The sequence below is a fragment of the Callithrix jacchus genome, chromosome 16 (genome assembly GCF_049354715.1).
Source record: "Callithrix jacchus isolate 240 chromosome 16, calJac240_pri, whole genome shotgun sequence".
Taxonomy (NCBI): Eukaryota; Metazoa; Chordata; class Mammalia; order Primates; family Cebidae; genus Callithrix; species Callithrix jacchus.
Window position 1 is genome coordinate 67,535,805 of NC_133517.1, and position 22,697 is coordinate 67,558,501.

At 41.4% G+C, this 22,697-nt stretch overlaps 1 protein-coding gene across 2 annotated transcripts in view; it reads left to right on the forward strand.

The window, feature by feature from the left end:
• Positions 1–437: 437 nt before the first annotated feature.
• The window catches only part of GSDMC (gasdermin C), a 40,231-nt gene continuing 17,971 nt past the window's right edge, over positions 438–22,697 (forward strand). Inside the window, exons 1-5 of one of the 2 annotated variants that reach the window (XM_078353214.1) lie at positions 438–760; positions 5,695–5,743; positions 10,424–10,647; positions 11,712–11,895; positions 22,295–22,460. In XM_078353214.1, the coding sequence (XP_078209340.1) occupies positions 10,437–10,647; positions 11,712–11,895; positions 22,295–22,460 (561 nt within the window). In that variant the 5' untranslated portion in view covers positions 438–760; positions 5,695–5,743; positions 10,424–10,436. The remainder of the gene's footprint in view (positions 761–5,694; positions 5,744–10,423; positions 10,648–11,711; positions 11,896–22,294; positions 22,461–22,697) is intronic. The other variant, XM_078353215.1, reaches the window with a different exon arrangement.

Sequence of the window (22,697 nt, forward strand, 5' to 3'; positions counted from 1 at the left end):
TGGAATTATAGGTGTGAGATACCACACTTGGCCTATAACTTGTATTAGTCCTTGAAACTGTGACATGGTAAAAGCCCCATAAAACTGCATATCTCAACCACACCTCGGCTTTCTGTTGAAACTGCTCTCTGTGAATCTGACGTGATAGGCACCAGTCCAAACCTATGCCATCTTGGCCCCTGTGACTTGTAATAAGTAACTAAGGTCCATAATTTCCACCCCTCTGGGCAATGTGTAAACTAATGCTTATCTTGACTTCTGTGAACCACTTAAGTATATCAATTGAAATGTCCAAAGCCCCTCCCCGTAACCCCCCAAGTGGTAGTTTACAGAATGTCCAAAGTCCACTGTCCCTTGGAATGTCCAAAGCCCCTCACCTCCAACCCCACCCAGGAGGTGGTTTACAGGCATAAAAGGTCTTGACACCCTCCTTTCGGGGCCATGGCTTGGAGAGACACGAGTCCTCTGTGGCCAGTGGCAACAAAGTCCCTGCAGTTTAACATACTTTTGTCTTAGTGTTAACTTTCTGTGCTTACTCCAGTACAACATCTGGAGGGTCCAGCAAGACTTTCTCTTCATCCATCACCAGACAAAAGCCATCTCAGAGTCTTGCCCGGGCAGCCGCTCCCACCTTGAGGACCTCTAGGGGAGGCATCCCCTGAGACGTTTCAGGGCCCCAGAGTTCTGGCCCTGTGAAGGACAGGCGACTACCTGGTCAACATTCACCCGAAATTCCTCAGGGTCCCGGGAACCTCCGGAGGTAAGTCAGGTCTGGAAATCAGGGGACCGGTCCATCAGGAGGGCCTGAGTCATTGCAACTCTGACCAGGCAAGTCTATCGTGAGATGTCACTGGAGGCTCGGGTTGCCTCAGTGGAGGCTCGGGTCATTTAGTGTTTGGCTGTTTTTCATAACCTCAGTGTGTGTGAGAGAGTGAGTGTGTATATATGTAGTCCCATGGCTGGAAGGCTACGGGGCTTGTACGGGCCTTCGTCCGTGGTTCCATGGGGACATCATAAGGCATAACGGTGATTCATCTCAGGACTAAAAATTCTGAGGTGACTAGGCCCAGGATTTATACAGGTACACCTTAGCGAAGACACTCTGAAACATCCCTCCAGGGACATGGCCGGACAGGCAACAGACTGATCTTCTTCGGGGGACACCCATGTGTGTTCATCTATCTCTTATGTGGTTCTGTCTTTATTGTAAGTCCTCTAGTTTCCCAAGGCAGTTACTAGCTAATATACAGTGGTTTAAACCTGTTACTCTTAAAGTAAATATTTGGCTAAGTAATTAACTTCAAAAAACTCCAATTGAGTTTACACTCCTGGAAATAACTGTTCTCTTTCTTTTTCTTCTTCTTATTCTATCATTGAGGCCTCATTCTTCCTCTTTTTCATGTCCCCGCCCCCCCACAAAAAAAAATTCTGCCCCTGATGACTTAGGTGTAGTTTTCTTCTCTGTCTTAGGAAATCAAACTTTAAATAAAAAAGTACCAGCCCTCTTTGCCTGTTCAAGGTGAAAAAGGAGTAATAGTCTCTTCTGTCAAAAAAAAAAAAAAGACAGAAAGATGAAAGAGAGAGGGAGAGGGAGAGAGAAGAGAGGAGAGAGGAGACAGAGAGAGAGAAGAAAGTAGAGGAGGGAAGAAGAGAGAAAGGAGAGAAACAGAGAAAAGTAGTAGAGGGAAAAGAGAGAAAAAAAGAGAAGAGAGAGAGAGAGAGAAGAGAGAGACAGACAGAAAGGAGGGAGAGAGGAATTTAATGCTTTTCAGAGTCCCTGTGTGTGAGAAGCATTTTTTTTTCTTTTTTTAGCCGACTGCCAGCTCTGCCCAGCTTGGGGAACTTGCAGTCACGATGGCTTGGCTGCCAGCTCTGCACAGCTCAGCTGGCAGTCACTGCAGCTTAAGAAGCCTTTCCGACTCTTTGTAATGCAAATGCCCTGTTAGCACAGTAGTTAAGTTATAGGACCTGCAACTGCCAGGTCGTTGGTACAACTCCTCAGTAATTTCTTGAGGGGATTTAAAAGCTAAGGAAAAACCAAATAAGGTTGTGTAGCTCCCGGCCTGGTACCCTGGTCCAATGCATAAAGACCAACTTCAAGGTTGGGTTCTCAGGCTTCTGACTTGGAGGGTTCAGAAGACAGAAAGATGAGGGAAAGTTCAGAACTTTTTGAAGACTTGTTAAATTGTTGTGAACAAAATGCAGAAAATGACATGGACAATGAATTCCAGGCTAAGGTGGTCTTAGATGGAGAATTGGAACTTACTGGGAACTAGAACAAAAGTCACTTTTGTTATGAATTAGCAAAGAGGTTAGAGGTAATGTGCTGCTGCCCTAAGGATCAGTGGAATTTTGAACTTGAGAGAGTTGATTTAGAAGAGCTATCTGGTAGAAAAAGTTTCTAAGCAGCAAGGTGTTCAAGATGTGGCCTGGCTTTATCTAGGAACATTTGCTCATATGTTTGAATGAATAGTTGAACTGAAACTGGAAGTTATATTTAAAAGGAAGCAGAGCAAAAAAGTTTGAAAAATTTGCAGCCTAACCATGTGGTAGAAAAGAAAAACGCATTTGCAGGGGAGGTGTTCAAACTGACTGCAGAAATTTGCATAAGTAAAGAGGAGTAGGAATGTTAATAGCCATGACAATGGTTGAAAGGCCTGGAAGGTATTTCAGAGACCTTCATGGCAGATGCTCCCATTACAGGCCTGGAGGCCTAGAAAGAAAAATAGTTTCACGGGCCAGGACCAGGGTTGTTCTGCACTGCACAACCTAAGGAAGCTGCTCCCTGTGGCCCAGCTGTTCCAACTCCAGGCTTGGCTAAAGGGGTTCCAGATATGTCTCAGGCCACTGCTTCAAAGGGTACAAATTGTAAATTTTAGCAGCTTCCATGTGGTGTTAAGCCTGCAGGTGTGCAGAAGGCAAGGGGTAAGGTTTGGGAGCTTCCGCCTACATTTCTGAGGCGATATGGAAATGCCAGAATGTCTAGGCAGAAGTCTGCTGCAGGTTTGTGACAGTAAGGCAGGGAAATGTGTAGCTGGAGTTCTCACACAGTGGGGCACTGCCTAGTGGAGCCGTGAGGAGAGAACAACCATCATCTAGAGCCTAGAATCGTAGATCCACTGATGGCTTGCACTGTGCACCTGGAAAAGCTGCAGGCACTCAATACCATGGAAGCAGGCATGGGGGCTGAGCCCTGCAGAGCCACAGGGGCAGAGCTAACCAAGGCCTTGGGAGCACATTCCTTTCATCAGTGTGGCCTGGATTTGAGACATGGAGTCTTGCATTGGCACCTGTATCCCCTTTGTTCTGGTCGATTTCTTTTTTTTGCAATGGGAGTATTTAGCCAATGCATGCACCCTCATTTTATCCTGGGAGTAAATAGCCATTATTTTTTTTTCATTGGCTCATTGGTGGGAGGGATTTGCCTTGTCTCAGATGAGACTTTGGACTATGGACTTTTGAGTTAATGGTGAAATGAATTAAGACTTGGGGGATTGTTGAGAAAAGTGGATTGTATTTTGCAACGTGAGAAGGGCATGAGATTTGGGAGGCATCAGAGGCAGAAAAATATGGTTTGGATTTGTGTTCCTGTCCAAATCTCATGTTAATTATAATTCCCAGTGTTGGAGGAGGGGCCTTGTGGGAGGTAACTGGATCATGGGGGTAGATTTCCCCCTTGCTATTCTCATGATAGAGAGTGAGTTATCATGAGATTTGGTGGTTAATAAGTGTGTAGCGCCTCCCCTTCCTTTAGTATTGTCCCTCCTGCTTTGGCCATGTAAGACTTTGCATTTTGGGAAGGGCTGCCAGTGGTATTGTGGAAGGACTATAGGGAGACAGAAACTTCCTGCTAAACTTTGTAACAATTTTGGCTGAGCATGAATTTTCCAGGGCAAACAGGAAGTGCAGATTCGAGCACAGAAGCCATGGCAGGTGGGAAGGGGTGAAGTCTGAAAGCCATATCTGCTTTCTCAGCAGCGAGGCTTATAGCCTGGGGCAAGAACTCAGCCCTGCATACGGTCTGCCTGGATACAAATCTAGTACTTTGGTGGAGCATGGTGGGAGTGAGACTGGCCTTGCTGGCTGCCTGGGAGCTGTCTGAGGCCCATTATGGCTAATTTTCCCCCACTTCCCTTGTGAGTTGTATGATGCAGCAGAGGCAGCCATAATCCCCCTGGGAACATAACTCACTGGCCTGAGAACCACCAACCCCCACAGTGGCTGCAGCAAGTCTTGCCCAAAGAGAGTCTGAACTCAGATATGATTAACCTTGCCCCCAACTGATGGTCTTTCTTTACCTGCCCTGGAAGCCAAATATAAAGGCATAATCTCTTGGAAGCTCTATGGCACTGCTCATTGCCTGAGAAATCCAAATGCTTATCTAGGCAGGCTTGTATCCCCACTATACTACCACAGCTGATGCTGTGTTGAAAGCACCACCTCCTCGCTGGTGGTCAGCAAATTCAAGACTTTGGAGCAACTCATAAAAGAAAATCCCTGCTTCAAAAAAGGAGAAAAAGAATAGCTAATTCCACTGCCTGCAGCATCCTGGATAACACAGGTCCCGAGTCTGTCTATGTGACAACCTCACTGCTAGCACAACTGGCATTTGAGAAAACCAGCAGCTAATAAAAACTACAACCAAGGACTCTCATAGAGTCCACTCCACTCCCCTGTTACCTCTACCAGAGCACGTGCTGCTGTCCATGGCTGAGAGACCAGAAGACAAATCACATCCCAGAACACTTTGTGCGCATTCCCCAGTACCAGCCCAGAGCCTGGTAGCTCCACTGGGTGGCTAGACCCAGACGAGCAATAACAATCACTGCAGTCTGGCTCCTAAGAAACCTCATCCCTAAGGGAAGAGGCAGAGCAGAAAATCAAGGGATCATCCTGTGGGACAAAAGAGTCTGAACAGCAGCCCCTGAGCCTCAGATCTTTCCACTGACATAGTCCTAAATGAGAAGAAACCAGAAAAACAGTTCTGGTAATATCACAAAACAAGGAACTTTACCACCTCCAAAAGGTCACATGGGCTCATCAGCAATGGATCCAAAACTTAAAGGTGTAGCAATCCTGTTTACAGTTTCTCCTGCAGGCACTTTACTGTATCTTGAAATCATTGAAAGTATTTGGAAGAGGCATGGCTTTAGGCAAGTGTTTCATTCTTTTTGCAAATCCTCTTTTTATTTATCTTTAAAATAAGGATTGTTGCAAGATTGGATTTAGATAATACATGTGTGATATTTAATACAGAGGAGGGATTCAGCACAGTAACTCCTGTTGTACAGAGCTCCACATACAGGCAGTTCAGAAGTGCTTCCCAGAACCCTGGCACTGGTGCTTGTCCCTCCTGCTGAAGTTGTTTTTCTTGATGTCCAATGGCTGAATTCTAAATTCAGCACATAGGCTAGAGGAATATGGGCCAAAGGAGTTGTTTTAGCTACTCATGCTGGGAATCCATGAGTCCAAGACTTGCTCAGGTAGATCTGTATGTAAAAGGAAATGGGTGTGGCTTCTGAAAAAGCCTTTTAAATTCTGATTCAGGACATATATGATTAGATGCTACTTGATTCTGTTCCACAGAATTTTGGGCTGAGAAGGACTTGAGAGGTAAGGTTCTGTGATCTAAAACCAGTTTCAGACTTACTCTTCTGGAAATAAAGAGGGCCCTCCCTGTGCTTATTTTTCTAGGATACTGCATTGGACACTGAGTCAGGGACCCATTGGTGAGAAGGAAACAGTGAGTAGAATCACATTGATCTGGTCCTGGAGTTTGTCTGTTTCCTGCTTGGCAGCAGGAGGTCTGAAGATGGGAAGGGGCCCTACTCAATCGTACTATTTCTCTCTCTTTTTCTCTTTTTTCAGACGGAGTCTCACTCTGTCACCCAGGCTGGAGTGCAGTGGCACTATCTGGGCTCACTGCAATCTCTGCCTCCCAGGTTCAAACAGTTATCTGCCTCAGCCTCCCAAGTAGCTGAGATTAGAGGTACCTGCCACCACACCCAGGTGGTTTTTATATTTTTAGTAGAGACAGGGTTTCACCATCTTGGCCAGGCTGGTCTTGAACCTCTGACCTCGTGGTCCACCCACTTTGGCCCCCCAGAAAGTGCTGGGATTACAGGTGTGAAGCACCGTGCCTAGCCAATTTCTCTGTTGGACAAAAGGATGTACAACCTGGTAAGTCCTAATGGGATTGGGGGATGAAAAAGAAAAGATAATATCATCAGTGACAAAAATGTTCAGGATGAGTTTGTGAAACGAGTTGAAGATTTTTTCCCCTATATAATTTGACTGAAAAGAAAGTTAAGTTCTTCTTAATCATGGAGAATTCCAGAGAGCATGTAAGGCTAAGGAATATATCTCTGATACATTAGTGTACAGGTCCAGTCGTAGAGAAGCTTCTTTTGTTCTCATTATTCTCTGTTTTCCAGTGACCTTTTACATGGCTCATATCAGAGAGAATTGAAATGGTCACATCAGAACTTTTACATGAACTGTTAAAAATTCTGTCTCTCTTCATTATTAAACATTTTTAGAATGTTCTAAATTAAATTACATATAGTTAGAAAATCCTGTTTCTATTTGTTATAATTGCAGCAATGCAATTATACTTTTAGTTATTTTTAAATGTACAGTTACTTTTGACTCTAGTCACCCTGTTGTGCTATCAAATACTAGATCTTATTCAGTCTTTCTGACTACTTGTTTTTGTACTCGTTAACCATCCCCACCTCCCTCCTACATCCTAATACCCTTCCCAGACTCCGGTATCACTCATTTTACTCTCTATCTCTGTAACTTCTATTGGCTTAATTTTTAGCTCTCATAAATAAGTGAGAACATGGACAGTTTGTCTTTCTGTGCTTGGCTTATTTTACTGGATGACCTCCAGTTCCATCTATGTTGTTGTGAATGACAGGATCTCATTCTTCTTTATGGCTGAGTAGTAGTACTCTGTTATGTATATGTGTCACATTTTGTTCACCTATTCTTTTGTTGGTAGATACTTGCATTGCTTCCTGATCTTGGCTATTGTGATCAGTGCTGCAACAAACATGGGAGTGCAGATATCTCTTCAGTGTACTGTTTTTCTTTCTTTTGGGTGTATATCCAGCAGAGAGATTGCTGGGTTGTATGGCAGCTCTATTTTTAGCTTTTTGAGGAAGGTCCAAACTGTTATCCATAGAGGCTGTACTAATTTACATTCCCACAAACGGTACAAGGTTCCCTTTTCTCAACCTTCTCTTCAGCATATTTAGTACTTGTCTTTTGGATATAAGCCATTTTAACAGGGGTGAGGCATCTCATTGTAGTTTTGATTGAGATTTTTCAATAATTAAAAATTTTGAGTAACTTTTCATATGCCTGTTTCTTACTTGCATGTATTCCTTTGAGAAATGTCTATTGAACTCTTTTGCCGGTATTTTACTCTGATTATTAGATTTTTTCCTGTAGAGTTGTTTGGGCTCTTTATATTTTCTTGTTAGTAATCCCTTAGCAGATGAGTAGTTTCCAAATATTTTCTCCCATTCTGTGGGTTGTCTTTTTCTGTTGCTGATTGTTTCCTTTGCTGGCAGGAAGCTTTGTAACTTGATGAGATTTGATTTGACAGTTTTTGTTTGGTTTCCTGTGCCTGTGCCTGTGCAGCCAACAATGCAGCCTTTCCCCATTGCTTGTTTTTTGTCAAAGTTTTTGCAGACCAGATACTTGTAAAAGACAAGCCATGGGAAAAGACTGCATTGTTGGCTGCATGTGTGTCTTCTTCAATAAATGGTGCTGGGATACCTGACTAGCCATAGGCAGAAGATTGAAACTGGACCATTTCCTTATACCATATACAAAAATCAACCCAAGATGGATAAAAGACTTAAATGTAAAATCCAAAACTATAAAAAGCCCTAGAAGACAACCTAGGCAATACCATTCTGGACAAAGGAACTGGCAAAGATTTCATGATGATGCCAAAAGCAATCACAATAAAAGCAAACATTGACAAATGTGATCTAATTAAACTTAAGAGCTTCTGCACAGCAAAACCGCTATGAGCAGAGCAAACAGGCAACCTACAGAATGGGAGAAAACTGTTACAACTATGAATCTGACAGAGGTCTAATATCCAGCATCTATAGGGAACTTGAGCCAATTTATCAGAAGAAAAAACCCCATTAAAAAGTGGGCAAACAACATGAACAGACACTTTTCTAAAGAAGACATACATATGGCCAACAGTCAAGTGAAAAAAGCTCATCATCACTGATCATTAGATAAATGCAAACCAAAACCACAATGAGATACCATCTCACACCAGTCAGAATGGCTATTACTAAAAAGTAAAACAAATAAACAAACAAAACCAGATCCTGGCAAGGTTGAGGAGAAAAAGGAATGCTTCTACACTGTTGATGGGAAATTAAAATTAGCTGTGAAAGGCAGTTCAGTGATTCCTCAAAGTCCTAAAGACAGAAATACCATGTGACCCAGCAAGCTCATTACTCGGTATATACCCAAAGGAATAGAAATCACTCTATAATAAAGACACATGTGCGTATATTCATTGCAGCACTATTAACAATAGTAAAGACATGGAATCAACTTAAATACCCATCAATTGTGGACTGGATAAAGAAAATATGGTACACATATCTCATGGAATACTGTGTAGCCGAGAAAAGAACAAGATCAAGAACAGCTCCCAATGGAGCTGGCAGCCCTTATCCTTAGCAAACTAACACAGAAACAGAAAACCAAATATCTCATGTTTTAACTTATAAGTGGGAGCTAAATGATGAGAACACATAGGTTCATGGAGGGACCAACACATATCCTCTATTGGAGGTAGAGAATGGAGTGTGGGAGGAGGGAGAAAATTAGGAAAAATAAGAATGGATACTAGGCTTAATACCTGGGTGACAAAATAATCTATATAAGACACCTCAGTAACAGGAGTTTACCTATATAACAAGCCTGCCCATGTGCACCTGAAACTAAAATGACCCATAAAATAAAATAAATCTCTCTCTGAAAAAGAAAGAAGAATTTCCCTGACCTTTTAGTTGTTGTAAGCAAAAACCAAAATCTCTCTACCACAGGTTTTGAGAGCATCAGGAATCATTCATTTATGATACCACTCATGATTTGTGAATATGCATGAGCTCACTAGTAAAATCATTTGGTGAAGATTTGTCTTTATCACTATGCTGTAAGCCCCAAGAGATTAGAGGCCATTCTTATGTTGCTCACCACTATATTGCCAATTCCTGAGAGAGGGCCTAGCATCTAATGGGTGCTTATTAAATGTTTGCAGAATGAATGAATAAACAGGAAAATCCACAAATTAATTAGTGAAGAACAATTTCCCTGGAATTGTAGCAAACCATCCTTTTCATAGATGTTGTCTCTACCTTCAGTGTAGACTAGGACCTGATCACTTCTCATCACTTTGAGTGAAATGCCCTGGCCTCATCTCTCACTAACGATGACCTGTAGTATCACAAAACTGCCCTAACTTGACTCCCACTTCTGCCTGTACTCCCTTACTGCATGCTGTTGTCAACACAGCCACCATAGGCATCTCTCCTCGAAAGATGCATCAGATATGTCGCTTGTGTGCTCAAATCCCTCCAAAGACTTTTAATCTCACTTCAAGTAAAAGAGAGTGATGAAAATGACCAACAGGGGCCTTCACCAACTTGCCCTCAGTTTCTTCTGACCTCATCTTTTTTCCTTTCCACCTCACTTATTCCAGGCATACATTGCTTCCAAGTTTTTGCACTTGCTGATTTCTCTACCTGGCATTCTTTTCTCCACGTAATGTTTATCGTTTATACCCTGCCTCCTCTACATTATTGTTCAAATGTCACTTCTCAGTGTGGCTTTCTCTGTAAAATTGCAAACACCAACAAAATGTGTACCACTACTCATATCATCTTAACATAAGCCCTGCCTTCCCTCTGGCCCTTTAGTTGATGATAGTATTCAGCCCTTCCTTATTCCTGTTATTTAGAGTATTCTCGGGTTAGAGGTGGGGAGATACCCAGGCTTTCCTACTCCAACCATAAGGGGTAATGAATTTCACTGCAGTGCTTCTGTCAGAAGTCCCAGTTGTCTTTAGAATCCCAAAGTTGGAAGCCAGCTGTGGTTGTGGGTGCCTATAATCCCAGATGCTAGGTGGGATGAGGTGGGAGAATCACTCGAGCCCAAGAGTTCAAGATCAGTCTGGGAAACATGGCAAGACCCCATCTCACAAACAAATAAACGAATTCGAAGTTGAGAGAGTTATAATGTCACTATTTTAAATTAAGACCTGCTAATCTCATATGTAGATCTTTTCCTTAAGGGGAAATATCAATAATTGGTGAGAGTTTAACCATTTTTTTTCTCCTCTCAACTGAAATTTGTGCTCTCCTTTCATCTCCCCTAGCAACATTTCCTCTATGTTCCAACGAATTAGCAAAAGTTTGGTCAAAGAGGTTGGAAGAAATGACCTGACGCCTGTGGAAAGTCCGTACCGTGCCACCAAATTACGTCAGTTTGCCGTATTACAAAAGACAAAATATGGTCTTTCATTTTTTTGGGAAAAGTATGACTATGTTCCACGTAATTTCTTTCTCAGTGACATCCTGGAGTCAAGTTCTTCAGTCCCAGGTATCATCAGCCAGAGGCCAAGGAGACGAGGTGTAAAAAACATTGGTGGTCAGATAGAGAGATGGCCCAGCATCCAAAAATAACTGAGCACCCAGGAAGGAGTTCTCAGGACCAGCCTTTCCTGTAGGCAAGGGGCAAGGAGCAAAGACAAACTGAGACAAATTGAGAATCCTACTAATTATCTGGTTGTAGGTGTTCATTAGGTCATTTAATATTTGCATCAGGCTCAAGAGGTGAAGATGTTATCCCAACTTTACGTAAGAGTAAGTAGAGTGCTATACATTGATCTGTTCAAAGTTATGTACCTGAGGGCTGGGCACTGTGGCTCATGCCTTTAATCCCAGCACTTTGGGGGCCGAGGTGGGCAGATCACTTGGGGCCAGGAGTTTGAGACCAGCCCGGCCAACATGGCAAAACCCTGGACTCTATTAAAAATACAAAAAAAATTAGCCAGGCATAGGTGGTGGACTCTTGTAGTCCCAGCTACTTGGGAGGCTGAGGCACAAGAATTGCTTGAGCCCAGAAGGTGGAGGTTGCAGTGAGCTGAGTTGTACCAATGCACTCTAGCCCGGGTGACAGAGTGAGACTCTGTCTCAAAACAACAACAACAATAACAACAATTAAACAAAAAACAAAGTTATGTACCTGGAACTGGTAGAACTGAGATTGAAACCCAGGTCTGTCTGGCTCCACCCCTTAAACATTTTCTGCCCCCGTGTGCTGCCCTCTGAGGCTGGGTGCTGTGCCTGCCGCAGAGGAGACAGCGTGCCTGGAAGGATAATCCTATGGGTATTCCACATTGTACGTTTGACACCACTATTTCTCAGGGTGAATATTTTATCTCTGTCACACAGTGCCCAGTGGATTTAAACATTTTCCCTTTGTAGTAATTTACATGCACATTAATTGATTAGTTAATTTTCAACAGAATATTAAATGAGTGGGAGGGTTGGGGCAAAATAGGTCTTTGTTATTTCATTTTACATAGCAGCTGTTCTTGGCTAAACCTATGAATTCCTGAATGGATTCTTGGCTAAACCTACGGCCATCTTTTCTTTCCCCAGATAATGATGTGAATGGACCATTATATTTCCGTGATACTATGATCCAAGAGTATAAGGCTGGCACAGGCGTGAATGTTGGTGGAGAACTGAGTGTGTCAGGGGGGCACTCTGCAGACCAGGGAGGCTCCCTTGGGTATCAGATTGTGACCATCTCAGCTCCAAACCTGGATGTCTTTCAAAAAAGGTGAGGCAATGGGAGAGGAAGGGGATGGATCAATAGTATCCCAGGAAATTCTTTCCTTGTACATAAAAATGCATCTAGCAGGCCTTGTCTCAGGGATCAAAATCAAGATGACAACATCCCAGATTCTGCTACTCTTCTTGAGTATTCATACCTTCTGTTACTCAAGTAATAGTTATTGGTTACCTAACAAATGCTTACCAGAGCAGTAACTACCTACTACTGTGTTGTTATATTCTGGCGACAGGATGAAAACAAGACAGGTATAAATACCTGTCATATTTAAGAGAGAAAATAAGCAATAAAAAATAAATTAACAAAGTATTAATTTAAGTGAGATGAAGACTCTAAAACTGTTTAAGTAACATGTACATTACTGTCTTTGGGTTTATTTTTATTGTTTTCAGCTGTACTGAGGTATACTTGACAAATAAAATTGTATGAATTAAAGGTGTACAATGTGATTATTTGATGTATGTATATATTGTGAAAAGACCACAATAAAGTCAGTTAACATGTCTATTATTTCACCTAGCTATCATTTTTTTTGTGGTGAGAACATTTAATAACTCCCTTAGCAAATTTCAAAGATACAATGTAATATTGTTAATTATAGTCTGTGTACTCTTTGATCAATGTCCCTTTATTTTCCTGACTTCCTAGTCCCTGTTAACCACCATTATATTTTGTTTCTGTAAGTCTGAATTATTCAGGTTCCACATATACATGAGATTATACAGTATTTGTCTTTCTCTGTCTGACTTCTGTTCAGCATAATGCCATTCAGGTTTATCCATGGTGTTGCAAATAGCAGGGTTTCTTTCTTTTTTTATGGCAGAATAATATTCCATTGCATACACATACCACAATTTTGTTTTTTATTCATCTGTTGACAGGTACTTAGGTTGTTTTGGTGTCTTGGCTATTGTGAGTAATGCTGCAATGGACATGGAAGTGCAGATATGTCTCTGAGCTACTGATTCAGTTTTCATTGGCTGTATACCCAGAAATATGATTGCTAGATCTTATGGTAGTTCTATTTTTAGTTTTCTGAAGAACGAACATACTGTTTTCCATATGGCTATATCAATTACATTCCCATCAATAGCATACAAAGACTTCCTTTAATTCACATCTTTGCCAACACTAATCTTTTTGTAAAAGCTATCCAAACAGATGCAAAGTGATGTCTCATTGTGGTTTTGATTTGTATGTCCCTGATAAGTAATGTTGAGCATTCTTTAATGTGCCTGTTAGCTGTATGTATGTCTTTTTTGGAGTAAATATCTATTTAGGTCCTTTGCACATCTTTTTTTTTTTTTTTTGAGATGGAGTTTCGCTCGTTACCCAGGCTGGAGTGCAATGGCATGATCTCGGCTCACTGCAACCTCTGCCTCCTGGGTTCAGGCAATTCTCCTGCCTCAGCCTTCTGAGTAGCTGGGATTACAGGCACGTGCCACCATGCCTAGCTAATTTTTTGTATTTTTAGTAGAGACGGGGTTTCACCATGTTGACCAGGATGGTCTCGATCTCTTGACCTCGTGATCCACCCATCTTGGCCTCCCAAAGTGCTGGGATTACAGGCTTGAGCCACCGCGCCCGGCTGTTTTTTTGGAGATAAGTCTCGCTCTGTTGTACAGGCTGGAGGGCAGTGGTGTGATTTTGGCTCACTGCAACCTCCACCTCCTGGGTTCAAGCAGTTCTCCTGCCTAAGCCTCCCTAGTAGCTGGGACTAACAGGTGCACCCTGCCACACCTGACTAATTTTTTATTTTCATTTTTAGAAGAGACAGGGTTTCACCATGTTGCCCAGGCTGGTCTCGAATTCCTGATCTCAGAAAATTGTCCTGCCTTGGCCTCCTAAAGTGCTAGAATTACAGGCATGAGTCACCCTGCCCGGCTCATTTTTTAAATCAAGATTTTTGTTTTGCAATTTTGCTTTATGAGTTCCTTGTACATTTTAGATATTAAACCTTTATCAGGCATATGGTTTGCAAATATTTTTGACCATTCTGTAGGTTGCCTTTTTACTCTGTTGATTGTTTTCTTTGCTCTGCAGAAACTTTTTAGTTTGCTAGAGTGCCACTTACTTTTTCTTCTGCTGGTGCTTTTGGTGTCATATCCAAAAAATTGTTGCCATACCCAATCTTGAGGACATTTTTTTCCCTTTTTCTAAAAATGTTTTAAGGTTCCATGTCTTACATTTGCATTTCTAATCTACTTTGAGTTGATCTTTGAGTGTGATATAAGGTAAGGACCCAGTTTTAGTCTTTTGCATTTGAAAAGTCTTTTGCATGTGAAAAGTCTTCAGTTTTGTTGAGAAAACTGGATAGTTTCCTCAACACCATTTTTTGAAGACTCTATCCTTTATCCCACAGTCTATTCTTGTCATGCTTGTCAAATATTGGTTGATCATACACATATGAGATTATTTCTTGGCTGTCTACTCCACTGGTTTATATGTCTTTTTATGCAAGTGCCATAAGTTTTAATGTCTATCGCTTTGTAATATACTTTGAAATCAGGAAGTATGGGATGCCTAGCTTTGTTCTTTTTTTAAAATATATTTTTTATTGTACTTTAGATTATGGGGTACATGTGCAGATCATGTAGAATTGTTGCATAAGTACATACATGGCAATGTGGTTTAGTGCCTCCATCCCCATGTCACTTATATCTGGCATTTCTCCCCATGTTATTCCTCCCCAACCTACCTACCCCCCACTGTCTCTCTCCTAGTTTCCCCCAACAGACCCCAGTTTGTGATGCTCCCCTCCCTGTGTCCATGTGTTTTTATTGTTCAACACCCACCTATGAGTGAGAACATGTGGTGTTTGATTTTCTGTCCTTGTGCCAGCTTGCTGAGAATGATGATTTCCAGATTCATCCATGTCCCTACAAAGGACACAAACTCATTGTTTTTTATGGCTGCAAAGTATTCCATGGTGTATATGTGCCAAGTTTTCCTTGTCCAGTCTATCATCAATGGGCATTTGGGTGGTTCTAGGTCTTTGCTATGTAAACAGTGCCTCAATGAACATATGTGTGCATGTGTTTATAATAGAATAATTTATCTTTTGGATATATACCCAGTAATGGAATTGCTGGGTCAAATGGAATTTCTATTTCTAGGTCCATGAGGAATTGCTACACAGTCTTCCACAATGGTTGAACTAATTTTCACTCCCACCAGCAGTGTAAAAGCATTCCTATTTCTCCACATCCTCTCCAGGATCTGTTGTCTCCAGATTTTTTAATGATTGCCATTCTAACTGGTGTGAGATAGTATCTCAGTGTGGTTTGATTTGCATTTCTCTAATGACCAGGGATAAGGAGAATTTTTTCATATGTTTGTTGGTCTCATGTACGTTTTCTTTTGAAAAGTGGCTGTTCATATTCTTTGCCCAATTTTGAATGGGTTTGTTTGCTTTTTTCTTGTAAATCTGTTCTTTGTAGATTCTGGATATTAGCCCTTTGTCAGATAGGTAGATTGCAAGAATTTTTTCCCACTCTGTTGGTTGCCAATTCACTCTGATGATTGTTTCTTTTGCTGTACAGAAGCTCTGGAGTTTAATTAGATCCCATTTGTCTATTTTGGCTTTTGTTTCCAAATGCTTTTGGTGTTTAATCATGAAGTCACTGCCTATACCTATGTCCTGAATGGTTTTGCCTAGGTTTTCTTCTAGGATTTTTATGATGTTAGGTCCTATGTTTAAGTTTTTAATCCATCTGGAGTGAATTTCAGTATAAAATGTCAGGAAGGGGTCCAGTTTCTGTTTTCTGCTCATTGCTAGCCAGGTATCCCAACACCATTTGTTAAACAGGGAATCCTTTCTGCATTGCTTGTTTTTGTCAGATTTGTCATTACCTTAGCCTTGTAGTGTAGTTTGAAGTCAGGAAATGTGATGCCTCCAGCTTTGTTCTTTTTGCTTAGGATTGTCTTGGCTATGTGGGCTCTCTTTTGGTTCCATATGAAGTTTAAAGTGTTTTTTCCAGTTCTGTGAAGAGGGTCATAGGTAGCTTGATGAGGATACTGTTGAATCTGTAAATTACTTTGGGAAGTGTGGCCATTTTCACAATATTGATTCTTCCTCTGTTTGTGTCCTCTCTTATTTCCTTGAGCAGTGGCTTGTAGTTCTCCTTGAAGAGGTCCTTTACATCCTTTGTTAATTGTATTCCTAGGTATTTTATTCTCTTTGTAGCAATTGTGAATGGGAGTTTGCTCTTCATTTCATTCTCTTTTAGTCTGTTATTGGTGTATAGGAATGCTTGTGATTTCTGCACATTGATTTTGTATCCTGAGACTTTGCTGAACTTGGTTGTCAGTTTCAGGAGATTTTGGGTTGAGGCAATGGGGTCTTCTAAATATACAATAGAGACATTTTGACTTCCTCCTTTCCTAATTGAATACACTTTATTTCTTTTTCTTGACTGATTGCTCTGGCTAGAACTTCCAGTACCATATTGAATCCAAGTGGTGAGAGGGGGCATCCTTGTCTAGTGCCAGATTTCAAAGAGAATGCTTCCAGTTTTTGCCCATTCAGTAGATATTGGCTGGGGGTTTATCATAAATAGCTTTTATTATTTTGAGATGTGTTCCATCTACAACTACTTTATTGAGGGTTTTTAGCATAACGGGCTGCTGAATTTTGTCAAAGGCTTTCTCTGCATGTACTGAGATGATCATGTGATTTTTGTCTTTGGTTCTGTTTATGTGGTGGATTATATTTATAAACTTGTGTATGTTGAACCAACCTTGCATCCTGAGGATGAAGCCTACTTGGTCGTGATGGATAAGCTTTTTGATGTGCTATTGCAATTGGTTTGCCAGTATTTTATTGAAGATTTTTCACCTATGTTTATCATGGATATTGGCCTGAAGTTTTCTTTTTTTGTTGAGTCTCTGCCAGGTTTTGGTATCAGGATGATGTTGGTCTCATAAAATAATTTGGGAAGGACTCCCTCTTTGTGGATTGTTTGGAATAGTTTCAGAAGGAGTGGTACCAGCTTCTCTTTGTATGTCTGGCAGAATTCAGCTGTGAACCTACCTGGACCTGGGCTTTTTTTGGGTGGTAGGCTATATTAGCCAGGCTGGTTTTGAGCTCCTGGCCTCAAGTGATCTGACTCCTTCGAATTCCCAAATTGCTGGGATTACAGGCATGAGCCACTGTGCCTGGCCTTTAGCTTGATTTTGATTGCATAAAAAAGCATTATATCTTTACTTCTTCCCCTCATTGATATTTTAGGTTAGTGATGTTATGATTTACATGTTTTTCATATTGTATATCTAATAACAAATTACTGTAGAGTTATTTTTAATATATTTAAAACGTTTTTATATCAGAGGTGAAAACTGTTTATGTACCAAATTTAGAATATTACAGAGTTCTGACTCTGATTATATATTTTTCTCTACTGGTGAATTTTACACATTAATGTATTTTATGTTGTTAATTAACATATTTTCATTTTAACTTGAAGAATTCCTTTTTGTATTTCTTGTAATACAGATCTAGTGGTGAACTTCATCAGCTTTTGTTTGTTTGAGAAAATCTATTTCTTATCTCTGAAGGACAGCTGAGTTTTGTATTCTTGTTTGACAGTTTCTGTGGTTTGAATGTCCCCTCCAAAACTCATAATGAAATGTAATTGTCATTGTACCAGCATTAAGAGGTGGGGCTTTTAAGAGGTGATTGGGCCATAAGTGTGCTGCCCTCATGAATGGATTAATATCATTATCGTGGGAGTTGGATAGTTTTGGCGGTAGTGGGCTCCTGACAAAAGGGTGAAGTTCAGCCCTTGTATTCTCTTTGTCTTCTGTGTTTGCTTCTGCTTTTCACCATCTTCCATGAGATGACATTCACCACTGCTGGTGCCATGATCTGAGAACTTCCCAGCCTCCAGTACCATGAACCAAATAAACTTCAGTTATTTATAATTTAGCCAGTTTGTCATATTCTCTTATAGCAACAGAAAACAGACCAAAACAGCAGTTTTTATTTTCTTTAAGTATCTTGAATATATCATCCTTTCCTAGCTAGATTTCCTTTAAGAAATTTGCCGATTATCTCATAGATACTCCCCTACATGTAATGAGTAGCTTTTCTCTTGTTACTCTCAATATTTTCTCTTTATCTTTTGATAATTTAATTATAATGTGTCTTGGTGTAGACCATTTTGGGTTCAACCTATTTGGGAAATTTTTAGTGTGATAAATCTTGCTGCCCACTTCCATCTTAAAATTTGGGAGGTCCCTTTCCTTTTCCTTTTCCCTTTTCCCTTTCCTTTCTAAATGGTCTTGCACTGTCACCCAGGCTGGAGTGCAGTGGCATGGTCTTACATCACTGCAGTATCTACCTCCTGGGCTGAGGTAATCCTCCCACCTCAGCCTCCTGATTACCTAGGACTACAGGTGTGTGTCACCAACCTGCTTACATATCTATTTTTTGGGAGAGACGTGGTCTCAATATTATACTCAGGCTGGTTTTGAACTCCTGGACACAAGTGATCCTCCAACTTTGGTCTCCCAAAGTTCTGGGATTATAAGTGTGAGCCACTGCATCTGTGTATCATTATTTCTTCAGATAAGCTTTATATCTCGTTTTCACTCTCTTATATTTCTGGAGAATATTATCTTTTGTTTCACTTGATGGTGTCTCATATGTGCTGTAAGTTCTTTTCATTCTACATTCTGTTTTCTTTTTATTTCTCTGACTGGATAATTTCAAAGTTTTACTGAGTCCACTAATTATTTTCCTTGATTGAATCTGCTGTTGAAACTTTCCTAAATTTTTTCAGTTTAGTTACTATATTCTTCATCTTTAGGATTTAAAAAAAATAGTTTCTATTTCTTTGTGGAACTAATTTTGTATATTGTTTTCTTAATTTTGTTTAGTGGTCTATCTGTTTTTTCTTGTAGTTCATTGAACTTCTGAATTCTTTGTTAGTTTATTTATAGATCTCCATTTCTTTAGAGTCAGTCGTTGGAGCTTTATCAGATTCCTTTGTTGGTAAGTGTTTACTTGATACTTTATAATCTTTATACCCTTGCATTTCTTTCTGTGCTTTTGAGGCAGCAGCCACCTCTTCCAGCCTTAACAGTTCATTTCAGTGGAGATAGACCTTCACCAGTCAGTCTAACCTTGGGTTCTAGATGGACTGGCCGTTAGTATTCATGAGTAAGTGTGGCTGTTTATGCTCTTTTGTTGGTAGGGCCACTGCCTGCACCCTGAGGTGGAACTGCTGGCTGTGGTTCATGGTTGAGTTGGATCATTGGCTGGGTTCTGTGGTCAGGAAGAGCTGTTGGTTGGACTTTGCATTCAGGCAGGGCTACTGGCTGGGCTCTTTCATAGGGTGGGGATTTTGACTGGCTTTGTGTCCAGTAGGGCAACTGGCTGGACCACACAATCACTTCTTGTCAGATGTTGTTGCAGCCTGTGCTCCTGGCTTTGTGGTACTGTTGTTTAGACTGTATATTGGACAGGGCTTTAGGCTGGGCTCTGAAATTGCCTCTGTTGGATGGGGACCCATGAAGTGCTCCCTGACTGGGTGTACTGCTGGCTGAGTGTCATGTTCAGATGGAGCCATAGACTAGGTTTTGTAATTGGTGGTCTCAGGATGTGCTTTGTAGTTGGGCAGGCCACAGGCTGGGCTCCATGTTTGGGTAGGGGCACAGCCTGCGCTGTGTATTTGTGCTGGATCACTGGCTGGGAACTTGATCCAGGTAGGACTACTCACTTTGCTCCATGGTCAGTCAGGGTCACTATGAACATTGTGACCCACATTGGCTGTGTTTGTAGCCTGTGTCTCACATTTGAATGTGGTTGTAGGCAGAGCTTCAAGGCTGCGTTGGGTTGTTGATCAGACTCCTTCATGAGGCAGGGTAAGAGACTATCCTGCACAGTTAGGCAGAGTCACCAGCTGGACTTTCTGCTTGAGTGGGGCCTGGGGCTGGGCTCTGAACTTGGGAAGGGTCACTGTTTGGGACTTCCTGGTCAGGCCAGGTCAGAGCCTGTGCTCTGCAGTTAGGTGTGGTTGCTGGCTGGCCTCCGTATTTGGGCAGTCTTAGGCTGAGCCTGAGGCTGAGTAGAATTGTGGAGGATCCTTGGTCTGTTGGGGCTAGAGGCTGTGCTCCACTGTTAGGGAGGGCTGCTGGCTGGCTTTCCTATCTTGCAAGGAACTTAGGCTAGGCTCTGAGGCTGGCATCCACAGCCTTTTCTACCACTTGCTAAGGATGCAAGCCAGATAGACACTGCCTACCATACTTCCTGGCCAGACAAATTTGTTGCCTGTGGTTTGTAGATGGGCAAGGTCCTGGCTGGTCTCTCTGATTGGGTGCCACTGCTGGTAGGAATGCAGTGTCACTACCAAGATCCATGCAGTGATTGCTGAAGCCTTGACCACTTCTTTGCTTCTAGATGACCAGAGGTGGTTTAGTCCTTCCGATTCTCTCAATGTTCTCTGTGACATGGGACATGGCTGGACCTCCTAGGATGCGCTTTGGAATGCTGTTTGAAGCTGGATACCCACTTTGGCTCTCTTTTTCCCACTGAAGAAGTCATGGACCCAGGGGAACTCTATCCACGTTGTGATGGAGCTTGGGGGAGGAGTGATACTGCAAAGTGAAACTATTACTTTTACCATACTAACGAGGCTGTGTGTATGTGTGTGTGAGTGTGTGTGTTTCACAGGGGTGCTTCAGCCTCACCCTTGGGTTCTGGGATTTTTACAAGAGCATTTTTGTCTACGGATAATTACTAACTGAACTTTCTGTGAGATAGTATATGCCCAAGGACCTCTCATTCTGCCTTCTTGCGTATGTCACCTCTGTCCTGGGATTTAATTTACCTTCTTGTACCTTGGGAAAGATGGATTTCCAATGATCCATTAAGGGCTAAACAAAGGTAAGTCTTCATGAATAGTAGAAACAGATATGTAAATTTAATGATATTTCTATCGAGGCAAAAAGTATTAAGTAAGCAAGTAACTAAAATCACAGAATGTTGAAATCAAGGCTAAAAGTTACTTTGACATTCCACAATTTTGGTATGCCTGTTTTTTTGCGAGAATTAGAGGTAACATTTGTAAAGACTGTTGATGGTGTAAAAAAGCATCTGAATTTCTGTAGGTGACAGAAAGAGAAGCATTTTTCTCACAGAGATATCTTTTAGTATTTAAAGAGCCTGTAATTTCACAGGTAAATATTATTTGCCAGCACCAAGAGAAACAAGCCAGAACTAAAACTTTTACATAAAAAAGAAAAGGTAGTGAGATGGTTTTAATAAATGAGATGAGGGACATGTAATGTGTTTTCACCTATAAATGTTTTGAGAGGTGCTCGGATAGTAATAAAAAGATGAGGTAAAAGAGACTGGGTGGAAGGAAGGGAGTCCATTTAGGTCTCTCTTTGGATTTAACAGTTGCACTGACATGTACAGAATGAAAGTCAAGCAAAGTAGGAAGAAAGGGGTCCTGATGAGGTGTTTAGTACCCTTGGGGTAAAACAGAGCTTGGTCTTTTCAGGATAAGAGGTGAGGTCAGTGAGTTGGAACCTTAGACAACCAGGATAAAGGAGATACAACATGAAACTTGGAAGATAAGCAGGTATCAAATAACATAACATCTGAGGACATGGTAAGATGCTTGAATTTTATTCCAACAGCAATGAGAAAAACCTAATATTGTGTGCTCAGTCACATCTTCCACTGAAAAGAAAAATTAAGAATCCCTCAATATTCCACATGACTTTTGTATAGGACACTGAATGTCTGCCTTAAGTAGAATCAAGGTTGAGCCTCAAAACTGAAATAGAGATGAAATTGATCTTCAGTCCTTCAGATGATTCAGATATCCTTGGAAACTACATCATCAGTTTCAGCCCCACCAATCCACCCACCAAGGACAATAAATATGTAATGATCATGAAATCATCCAGAGTCCTTCTTGCCTCACCCCACTTTATTTATCTGCTCTCCAGGCCCCCTGATTGTGCTAATGGACATATTTGGTGTGAATACCCAGCTTTCATAACAGGACCTCCTAAGGACTGTTCTCAGTTATCTGGACCTTTCTGCTTCTAGCCCTTCTTTTTCTTAGAGACCCTAGTGCTGAAATTCTATAAATTATACCTTAACAGAACCAGTATAATTTAGTAAAATGTAGATGCCTTTAACAATATGATACATATAGTCTCACACCTGAACCACCATCAATGGAATCTTCTCCATCCTGCATGTCAGATAAAACATTCTGCTGCCCTAGGTACTTGAACATCCATTGGTGACTCACCTATCAAGGTCTAAAAGCATTACCCTCCCAGCTCTTGATGAGAAGGGCACCCAGAGTAACCTGAAAAGCCATCTCTTTCCCACTCTGACTCTCCTCCTCCTTCCTTAAATCACCAGGAAACGGTTGCATCCAGAGCCGGAATATCTAGAGCAATGTCGGATGAAAGGGGACGACCTGTATGTGGTGACAGACATTGTTGAACTGACCCGTGATACTGTGCTGTATGACTACAGTAGTATTGATCTTATTTTGAAGATTTCTTCTTGGATTACTGGTGTCAAGGTATACATTTGTCCTGAAGTGGGATTGAAATACAAAAAAGTACAGCCAGTCCTGTCAACCAAGCTTCATTTCCCAGGGAGCTCTGGACTCATTCCCAGGGATTATGAGGGTTAGAGTCATTATTTCCCACTTCTCACATGTCAGTGTATCCTGACTTCTGAGAGTATATCCTTATAGCTTCCATTACAGTGTTTTAGTATAGAGAGTCATGCAGTATTGATAATATCAGAAATATAT